At 39.6% G+C, this 10,620-nt stretch overlaps 2 protein-coding genes and 2 non-coding genes across 4 annotated transcripts in view; 1 reads left to right on the top strand and 3 right to left on the bottom strand.

Moving 5' to 3' along the window:
- best4 (bestrophin 4) overlaps positions 1-1,926 on the top strand; it is a 7,738-nt gene extending 5,812 nt beyond the window's left edge. Inside the window, exons 7-9 of the mRNA XM_053647377.1 lie at positions 146-226; positions 592-728; positions 1,088-1,926. Of these exons, the coding sequence (XP_053503352.1) occupies positions 146-226; positions 592-728; positions 1,088-1,382 (513 nt within the window). The 3' untranslated portion in view covers positions 1,383-1,926. The remainder of the gene's footprint in view (positions 1-145; positions 227-591; positions 729-1,087) is intronic.
- Positions 1,927-4,639: 2,713 nt separating this feature from the next.
- On the bottom strand, positions 4,640-4,765 carry LOC128621905 (small nucleolar RNA SNORA47). Its single transcript, XR_008388332.1, has one exon. It is a non-coding gene; the product is annotated as a small nucleolar RNA SNORA47 (small nucleolar RNA).
- Positions 4,766-5,209: 444 nt separating this feature from the next.
- On the bottom strand, positions 5,210-9,281 carry rps8a (ribosomal protein S8a). Its single transcript, XM_053647376.1, has 6 exons — positions 9,236-9,281; positions 8,161-8,267; positions 7,423-7,522; positions 6,530-6,705; positions 5,582-5,711; positions 5,210-5,370 (listed from the first exon to the last, which is right to left on the bottom strand). Exons 1-6 carry the CDS (start codon positions 9,237-9,239, stop codon positions 5,261-5,263), a joined length of 627 nt encoding a protein of 208 aa, XP_053503351.1. The 5' UTR covers positions 9,240-9,281; the 3' UTR covers positions 5,210-5,260.
- LOC128621901 (small nucleolar RNA SNORD46) lies at positions 7,607-7,714 on the bottom strand. Its single transcript, XR_008388328.1, has one exon. It is a non-coding gene; the product is annotated as a small nucleolar RNA SNORD46 (small nucleolar RNA).
- Positions 9,282-10,620: the final 1,339 nt, after the last annotated feature.

Raw genomic sequence — 10,620 nt, 5'->3', positions numbered from 1 at the left:
TATTTAAACTTCACGTCAAACACACTCCTTTAATCACTACTCAGGTCATACTGCCCTCTGTAGACACCACGGTGCATTATGGGTGTTCTGTTGGCAGTGCTCGCCCATGATTAGAGTTATTATTGTGTTAATTGTGTTTGTTCAGGTCGGGGAACTGATCATCAACCCGTTTGGTGAGGACGATGATGATTTTGAAACGAATCAGCTGATAGATCGAAACATTCAGGTTTATTACACATCACACTGTTACAGAAATCACAACAAACAGCAGGAAAATATCATGATCTTTACAGAAACCACCTTATTCTTATCCTATTATTATCTTATTCCTCATATGAACAGCACAGGAAGTTATATTTAATGTATTTGAATATAGGGAGCTCATTTGCATATTAATACAGTAATACACCTAACAGATTTCAGTCTGATCACAGACGAGTTTAACTCAGAGTATAAAAGCATGTGATCTAATCTAATATTTTCGTAATACTTTGATAAAATCCTGGAGGCACTGGGGACTGCTCGCGGATATGCAGGAGGTCTGGAATAAGATGAAGGAATTACTAAAATCATCTCTCCTGTTTCTGTCAGGTGTCGATGCTCGCTGTGGACGACATGCACCAGAACCTTCCTCCTCTTCAGAAGGACAAATACTGGATGGATAAAGCTCTGAGTCGCGCGTTCGCTCCAGCGCGGCCCGTCTTTATGGGCTCTACATACGACATGAGGTCACTTCCTGTTTCTCACGCCTGTCTAACGCCACACTGCCTCCGAGGAGTTATGAGGCGTCGTTACTCGGTGCAGTGTGGGCGTGTTTTATAATCCTGACCTTCAGTTAGACTCAAACATCACAGTCCCCTCATAAAACATCTCAGTAACACCATTTATACAAAAACTGGTATATAACATAGTGAAATTAGTGTGAATTAAACATATAAACCCCGCCTCCACATGTTAGGCCACACCCCTACCTATGTCTGATGCTGAAGAAGGAAGGATGTTATGTTGTGTATAGGGTCCCTGCAGGAGGAGACGTGACTGACGAGTTATAATACAGGTGTATGATTGTATATTTCTCGTCTATCAGGGTGACTGATGAGGACGTGGAGGAGGTGATGGCTGATTACCGGACGCTGCCGGTCAGCGTGTGGCCGCCGGCCGCACGGAAACAGAAGAAAAGTCGAGGAGTAAAGCAACTCTGCTGCTGTAGTAAACACGCTGAAGAGAACGCGTGTGAAAGAGAAGCCGAGAAAATAAACATGATACCAAATAAAACCTCCGCTCCAGAACAGTGCGAGGACACGACGCAGACGCAGTGTGAGGTGGCTTTAGAGCAGTCTGATGAAGACCAGCACACAGATCAGACCAGTTCAGATCACTGAGACACCTCGCTTAAACATCTGACCGTCTATAACACAGAAGTTTATAGAATGAACACGCTACCACTCTCACTGCTCCGGAAAACTTCATTCCTCCTTTATCTCTGTACTGGAGGAACCGTGGAGGAACCGTGGATTTTTTTATACAGTCAATAATATTTAAATAAAGTCATTGTGATGTGATTTGTTATAAGCCAGGTGTTAATCATAGATGTAGATTAAGAGGTGTTGATAAACTGGACTAAACCCACATCTGGATTTCTGTAGCTGCTGTCTTTGATGTCTATAATGATTAAATCACAGTCGCACTGTGAGAACTGATCTGAGACGGAAATATTACAGCTTTCACATATTATATGATGAGGGTTTAAAAGAAAGCGGTAAAGAGACGGGTTTAACTTCAGTTTAAAGTGGTTTCTCAGAGGATTGTGTGGATTACATCGGTGTAGAACGGAGAGCTCCGTCCGGACAAACCGTCACTCAGTACTGATGCGTTACAGGAGGTCTAGTCAGGATGGTTTAAAAATGCAGAAAATAAACAAAGTGAACTCTTCTTTTTAAAGCACAATTTTTCATCTGTTACCCAAAGATCAAAACAAATAAAATGTCATCTCTCTGAAGTTTAGGGTTTTCCCAGCACAGGGAACATCTCACTGTAACCCTGATGGTGTGTGTGTGTGTGTGTGTGTGTGTGTGTGTGTGTGTGTGTCTGCAGTGTGTAAAGTGTGTATAATAAATGAACAGCTGATCACATCAGGTTCACGGCTACTACAGGAATATCAAACCTCCCAGAACTTCCAGGCTGTAGAGCTGGAGACCAGGTTCAGAACCAGCATCTGCTGAGCACCAGACTCTCATCCATATCAGGGAGTGTTTCCTCTACCATCTGACCATCACTGTCTTCATCTGCTATGTTCTCCAAAAGCTTCACTATTCCTGTCAGGACGTCATACACCTGCTAAATGTCTTTATTTACAGGTTAGCAGTAAGTTTACAGTCCGAACAGGATTTCATGGAGTTTTTTTGTGATTGTTGCGGACAGAGATGCCTGTTTTTGCAGTTTTGCGATGCAACCTGCAGAGTTTTTGTGCTTCTTTTGCAGAAATGATGTTTTTCTCAGTGATGTTTGTTGGTAAACGAGACGTTTTAGCTGCACTCATGTTCGATGCACGTGAATTGAAGAAGGCTTTGGTTGAGCGTGCGTTGTGATGACGTCACACGGCGTGTCTCGGCCCAAATCTACAGAAACTCTTGCAGCTCCTCTGAACGTTGCAGAGTTTTTCGATTCTGAGCTAATTTCTGTAATCACAAACTCGAATTGAGAAATTCTGGAGAGACAGAGTCACACTTTAGATTCACCAATCCAGCAGTCCATAAAACAGTGCGATCAGAGGATTCTCACGCTGTTGTGAGGTTCTGTTAGATGTTTGTTCATTGGCATTAGATCCACCACACACTAACGTTCAGGATGCTGCTGTTCGTCGTTAATGATTAGATTAAAAGCGTTATTTCTCGTTAGCGTTAGGGTTTCAGGTCTCCATCTCTCCTGTTTAGGTGAATTTGAAGCTTCTGTTCTGTTTCTGGATCCGAGCAGCTTTAGTACAGCAGTACAGGGACATTCAGCTTACTTCAGCTCAGATTTATAGTCTGAAATCATCTAAAACTTACGGAGCCCCCTAGTGTCAGGTAAGGAGAAAAAATACAGCCGTGTGTAATCCGTACCCTCGGTTTTGTAAACCGCGCGCACCGTGTTAAAGTCGGGTTTATATTGGACATTCGCTGTACATTCGAGCTTCTCTCTTCTATTTCTCAAGAAATAAAGACACAGAAAGGACATAATGTGTATTGTCTTAGTAATGTGTATTGAGTGGACATAGAACCAATACAACCCAATATATATTTTATCTTCTCCCGTTAAAGCCCGGAAGCGGAAGCCAATCTCTGGGAGACGCAGGTCATCAGCGCCTTATAGTAATGGAGTCAGTAAGGGACCGTTTAAGAAGTGCATGACCTGGGCAACTGTATAAGATTCTACTAAGTTAATAGTCGTCTACTTAACAGGATATCTAACTTATTGCAGTGTTAGGATACAGTATGATAAAGAATGTTTTATAGCATATGTATTATTAATGATATACATTTATATCACACATATAAACTTACTGTGCCATATAAAAACCTTATACAGTTGCCCAAGTCATGCACTTTTTAGACGGTCCCTTACTGACTCCATTACTATAAGGCGCTGATGACCTGCGTTTCCCAGGAGAAAATGTAAAAGTATATTCAGTTGTATTGGTTCTATGTCCACTCAACACACATCATGTCCTTTCTGTGTGTTTATTTCTTGAGAAATAGAAGAGAGAAGCTCGAATGTACAGCGAATTTTAACGCGGTGCGCGGGTACGGAATACACACGGCCGTCTTTTTTTTCTTACTTGACACTAGGGGGCTCCGTAAAAACTAAATACAGGTGTGTTTGTAGTTTAATCTGAACTCTGTCCAGGACACCACCCTTTAGTGTTCAGGGTTTAGGATCAGAAACCAGGGTTACTGAAAATAAAATCATTACCAATTGTTCAGTTTATTTATTTTCACGTCACATTTTACACAGGGGGTGAAGGGGAACAAGTATAATAACTTGCTGCACAATTCCAACACCAAAGAAGTAAAAATACAAAATAAAATCTAAGAGAAGTGGATAAGGTTAATGGCATAATATAAAAGGAATAACTAATAAAACGGTATAACTGCAGCTACAGGAACATCTCCACTGCTATAATCCAGGATTTCATTATAAATATATTCATTATATGTAGAAATAAACTGTCAAAAACTATTTTACACCTAATAAACATTACAAATGCTTAATAAACCTAATAAATAAAAGCTGTGCAGTAGACAAGTGGTATTTATTGAGTTCTTTTCAATCACACGGTGAAGATGTGATCAAGGTGAAGATCAAAAACTGAAATAACTTCCATGTGTTGGAGGATTTAAAACATTTATTTATTATTATTACAGAAACGAGGATCAGTAGTGTGTGCATGTGCTGAAAACATAAATCCGGGCGTGTTTAATGAGGATCAATCGTATTTCTTTAGTAGCGGCTGAAGGAGTAACTCGGCACTGTGTGGCGTCCTTGTAGAAAAAGAAATGAGTGCAATAATAATAATAATAATAATAAAACCCCCTGCTGATTAAGACATTATTAAGAAGAGTCAACGTGTTTATTAGAGTAAAAGATGACGTGTACACGAGCACTGTAGAGGCTCACTGCAGTAAACAGGAGTCATTACAGCACCCGAGCTCTTCACATTAATATCGGAGGTTATAACCAGTTATAGCAACACTGCATGAAGCTGCATAACTTTCTCACACCTCCATACACTCTACTGGCCACTGCAGTCAGGGGGAGGAGCCAGGTACAGGTGGAAAATCAAACTCCACAGCAATCTGACATCATGATAGTTTTAATCCAAAAACCCCATTAAAAAACGAATTGTCTATAAAGGGGGGACGGACAGTCAGACTAGATTTTTTGTGTCAGTGGTTTCATCTGCACTTGTGCTATGCTCTTCTGGTGAGAACTCGTAGGAGTGTATACAGAGGTTCACATGGAGCTCCTACACTAGGGAAGGGTTGAGTTTACAGGGATCAATCTGACCAGTACAGAACCTTCACACAGAAAGTTCATCCACAAGTCCCCAGTCTGTAATAAATTGTGTGTTGTGTTTAATTTCCTGAGCTTAATGAGCAACACAAAGTCCAACACATGACAGTTAAACTTCAACACGGGGCACATTTTAAATAAAGAGGCGTAAACAGGATTGTGGGGGGTTTTCCTTTTAATGGCGATCGTATCAAACAGAGCTGTACATTTATTTGCCTTTCTTGGCCTTGATCTTCCTCAGGTAGAACTCCAGTTCTTTTCCCTCCAGAACATAGCCATCAGCTCTACCACACTGTCCCGGTCTGGAAGAAAGGCATGCTGGGAAAACATACAAAACAGAAAAAGAGACGCTGCTGATTACAGCTCTGTACAGAAGCAGTGTGTGTAGTGTTCTTCATGAAGGTTTGTAGGAATCAGAAAGCGGTAAGAGTTCATCACTGTGGTATCAGTCGCAGAACTGGATACATCATCATGAGTGCTGAATTATGGGAAATAAAGCGTGAACATGTGGGATTGACGCGAGACTCACCGAGCAGCTTGCCCTGCTGGAACTGCTCATCCAACAGAGGACTGATCTTACTGTTCTTTCTGCGCTTGTCAAACTTCTTCTGCACCTTCTTCGACCTCTTCTTGTTCAGGATGTCCTCCTCCTCAGGGGTCTGCAGGAGAAAGCAGGACGTAACTGGACATGCTCATGTCGTCTATAACGCATTACACACACTGGGGAAATCAGTTATAAATGACTTGAATAACCGGATTGGTTTACATTGATGTTTATGCTCCCGTACTTGCTGAGCTCTTCTAAAGAAGATCCTAAGTTGAAAAGCAGATATCTAGGAGGCTTTCCACTGAATCCTGCTTGAGATCTGATATGACCGCAAGTCTTTCTCAGAGTGTTCGACTGCATCAGAGTCACTCAGGAGCAGAACTGGACAACAATCTCATCACAGAAAGACCATTTAACACTCCACACCAACTCCGCTCTCCTTTACAACCATAATTTAATCCCAAAAACAAACTATTACTAAAACTGTTTATTTTTGAGAACATTATTTATACGCGGTGGCTATTGTGCGCATGTTCACGTAAAAGTCAGTTTAATCCATGATTCAGCTGAATAAAGTCTTTAATCACATGCTTGATAACACCCAAGACTTAATACAGGTTATTTAACGTGTTCTGTCACTAGGGGGCGGTATCGCTCACAAATCTTGCACAACACCATTTTCCCAGTTTGACCAGTGATCACTGCACTAAAGTAATAAAAAGTCACTTCAACACTAACCAGGAACAGAACAGCTCCTGAAGGGAAACTGTGCTTGTTCTGGTGTTCAGGTTAACTGTACACCTAATTAATATTCAAATGAACCTGAATGCTAAATGTTGACAAACACTAAAGTATTCTAATTACCCCAGCACGATGTCATACAGAATAAAAGGCTGTGTAGGTTTTTCTGGGTGATTGACAAAAACGTACCAATTTGGCGCCCTTCTTGCGTCCCAGAGGCAGGGCATAGTGAGACTCATACCACTGCCTGAAGGGGGCGCTGTCCACCAGGATCACACAGTTCTTCACCAGGGTTTTGGTCCTGACCAGCTCGTTATTAGAGGCGTTGTAGACCACATCGATGATCCTGGTCTTACGGGTGCAGCCTGCAAGCACCAAAACACCACACACACGATTAATTTAACCCATTTACACACGACAGGCTTTACTTTTAAGAAAAGCAACTCTACAATAAAAATCACCATCATGATGTCTTGTTGCATTGGATTCTGTGTTAGCATCGTTAAAATAATGGTACAGAGAAATTAACTACATTCTTATATTTAAAAGAATTTTAAAAACATGTCCAACAACAAATGTTTCCAAAATTCTTGTTGGATTCAGGAAAATAAATAGAAAAAAAAAACCTGTCTGGAAGCTTCAACAGAAATCAGGATGAATACAGTTTTAGATTAATGAATGAATGTGAATTGCGTTTTAAATTAAAATCGCCTTGTGGAACACTAGAACTATACTCTGTGACTCCACTAGGGGCAGAAGAGGGCAATAAACCCAGGGCCAATGCTGTAACTGTGTCTCTGTCCAAAAGAACACAGGTCAAGTTTTCACTGCACCTATGCAGATTTTGTTGCGTTATTGATCTATTGATAGTGATTTTTTTTTTTCACATAAAGAAGCGAGACTGACGTCCCGGAGTCATAGTATTTGATATCTGCAGGTCTTTTTCTCAGCGTTGGAACATAAGTGTCACTCACATGCACTCAGTAGCAGAACTGGACAAGTTTTCATCATTGAAAAGACCTGCAGGAATAATCTGAACTAGTTATTTTAAACCGCTGTAAAGCGTAAACACACACACTTACACTCTGAGCCCCAGGAGAAGTTGCCCACGTCGAGCCGGAGTGCACGGTATTTTTTATTCCCACCGCGGACCCTCACCGTGTGGATGCGCTTTGGGCCGAGCTGGAACAAAATAAATGTTTTTAAAAAAATAAATAAATATCACTGTTACACAAACCACACCCGCGTCATCATCATCAGCGTGTCCATGTGTCAGTGTAACTATGACGAATCCTAACATTGGACAGTCCAAACGTTTTGACCAAAACGGTCAAATACAGACCGACCTAAGGACGTGTTTACATCACTCACACGGACACTGTACTGATCACCATGACGACGCACCAGACACAATAATACAATATGACAACCGTGGAAACAAAAACATGATCTCCCATTAGAGACGACACTACGAGACGCCTGTTTAAAGATTATATCATTAATACAATTCTGAACATTGTTAAACTCCAGCTGAGGTTTGTACATTTTATTAAATGATGGTTTAAACTTAAACCGATAATACGAGGTACACATTCTCTTCACAATCAAAAACACGTGTTAAATTCACAGAGGATTAATTTGTAGTAATTATGTAGAAAGTGATTTACTTTATAAGTATTTACTTAAACTACAGTACAAGAGGAACCGTAGTGTTCACAAAACAGATTTTAAGTTCCATTAAAACTGATGTTATAAATCAGATTCTACTCAGAAGTGCGTTGGGAACGAGAATGCCGTGTGTGAGTGTGTGTGTGCTGTACCTTTGTGTTTGATGGAGGCCGTCCGAGCTCATACTTCCTCTTCTTGTGGACGGGTTTGCGTTTGCCACCGGTCTTACGGCGTTTGTGCCAGTTGTCCCTTGAGATACCTTTATTTTAAAAATAAGAAGGCATAACAGTTAGTGCTCGAATCATGGCATGGTGCAGACTAAAGCCTTCATCACACACACACTCGGGTGTTCAGTTCTCCAAGGTGAGTCTCAGCAGGGTTTACTCAGACTCCGCAATAAACTCATCATACACACCCGAGTGCTGTGGAGTAATTCTATTAAATATTATAAATAACTTCACTGAACAGTACAATGACATTCTGAATGGTCTGCATGAATTAAAAACTACTTTCCTGTTCTGTACCGCACACACACACACACAAACAGTGGAGATATTACAGAGCAGTGAGGAGTCAGGAGTTTATCAGTAAAAACTATTAATATAAAATAACCGCACTGTAATAATGACACGCTGTATGAAGAGATTAGCTCGCTAGCATGCTGAAGCTTTTACAAACTCATTACTTTATAATACAGGATTACAGAACTCGACCCAAAACATCCCTGAAGTGATGTACACAAGTTAAAGACAGCTGAAGTAAAGATATAAGTATAAAGTTATTTAACACAGTGCAGCGTGATTTAGACTCTTCAGCGCCTCACGAAGCTAATCGGCTAATTAGCACCAGGCCTTTATTTAAGTACATGTTCTCCAAAAATGAAACTTTCAACCTCACAAACACATATACTGCGCGGAATTTCTTTCAATTAATGCACTCACGCTAAAAAAATACATATAAAACCCCGAATAAACAGTCTAGTCAGTAATGTTCACAGCAGTGTGTACCCAAAGAGCGCCGCCATCTTGAGACATGTCACCATTCGGCTCTCCAAACTCATCTCATTAAAAAATAACTAAATAACCACACGCAAACACGTAATACAGGCTCGGAACCGTCGCGGTGTGTCTACTAAATCATCTAAATATAATATTAAAACAAAACATAAAGTTTAATCAGGCAGATGAGCTCGGATTCCTCTGAGCAGGACATGATGAAAACACATACCCATTCTCAGGCGCCGGCTAGAAAGAGGAATCGCAAAGGATCATGGGCATGTTTCAAGCACCCACTTATCGCGAGATTCTGCGAGAAGAGAACAGGACCCGTTCTGTTCTGCTGTCCTGTGCTGTTATGACCAAATAAAAAGTATGTAGAAGAATTATCCACTTTTGTGGCACCTACTAGCAATAAACATTGGGAAAAGCTTTTAATTTTACTCGTCATATTATTTTATATTATATTATACTATACTATGTTATATTATATTACATTATACTATATTATATTATATTATATTACATTATATTATACTATATTACATTATATTATATTATATTATATTGTATTATATTATATTACATTATATTATACTATATTATATTATATTATATTATATTGCATTATATTATATTATATACTATACTATATTTTATTATATTATATTATATTATATTATATAAATGCGTATCAAATTGTGACAAAAAGTCATACATAATAAACATGAACAAAGTTAACATCGCTTCTTTTTAGTTCTGAAAGTAAAGGGGAGTAATTATATAGGAGGTCAGATGATGTTACAGTATTATATCCCAATCATCCTAATCATATATCAGTTCTGTTACAGTGTAATAGCTTTCTTACTTTAAATTAGGAGTAGATATCCTCTTAACTTATCAAAATCATTTAATCATTAAAGTGTTGATATGATGGAGGAGTCATCACGAATATGTCGCAGTTTTAAATTGTAAATCAGAAAGTGATATATAGAGTCTTTCTTAAATACACCGATTTTAAACAACTTATAATTTATAGGCTTCAAACAACTGTAGAACTGAACCCCCCAAAAAGTTTGAATAATCACAATTAAACAAACAAGCAAACAAACAAACAAACAAACAAAACATATTCAGTGTTTTTAATATCGGACAAATAACCGACAGGAGCATCCAGCCATCAGAACTCAGCTCTGACGTCACCAAGGCGAATCCGATCTCATGCAGCAGGTGGCGCGTGGAGACGTGATTCGGATTAAAATCCAACCTGCATGTGTTTCAGGTGAGCAGGTAAAGGTAAGAGTAAATATAAATACAGATTATAAACTGTATAACCGGCTGTGTGAAAGTGTGGTACTGAACTGAGACTTTGCAGCTGGTCATGTTTACTTTTGTTATTCACTGCAAGTTAAAGCAAACTATACTTCTGTTATTCATTTATATTTATTCATTTAGTAGATGACTTTATCCAAAGCGACTTACAAATGAGGAAACACAAGCAAAGCGATATATCAAGCGGAGAACAATACGAGTAGTGCTACTGTACAAGGTTTATAATTGAGTTGTAGAGAAGCAGATTCAAGGCCTTGATGCTCACCTACAAGACCTTGTCTGGAA

This window comes from Ictalurus furcatus, chromosome 17 (genome assembly GCF_023375685.1).
Source record: "Ictalurus furcatus strain D&B chromosome 17, Billie_1.0, whole genome shotgun sequence".
Classification (NCBI taxonomy): domain Eukaryota; kingdom Metazoa; phylum Chordata; class Actinopteri; order Siluriformes; family Ictaluridae; genus Ictalurus; species Ictalurus furcatus.
The sequence above is the reverse complement of the archived record's forward strand: the minus strand, read 5'-3'. Positions and strand labels throughout refer to the sequence as shown.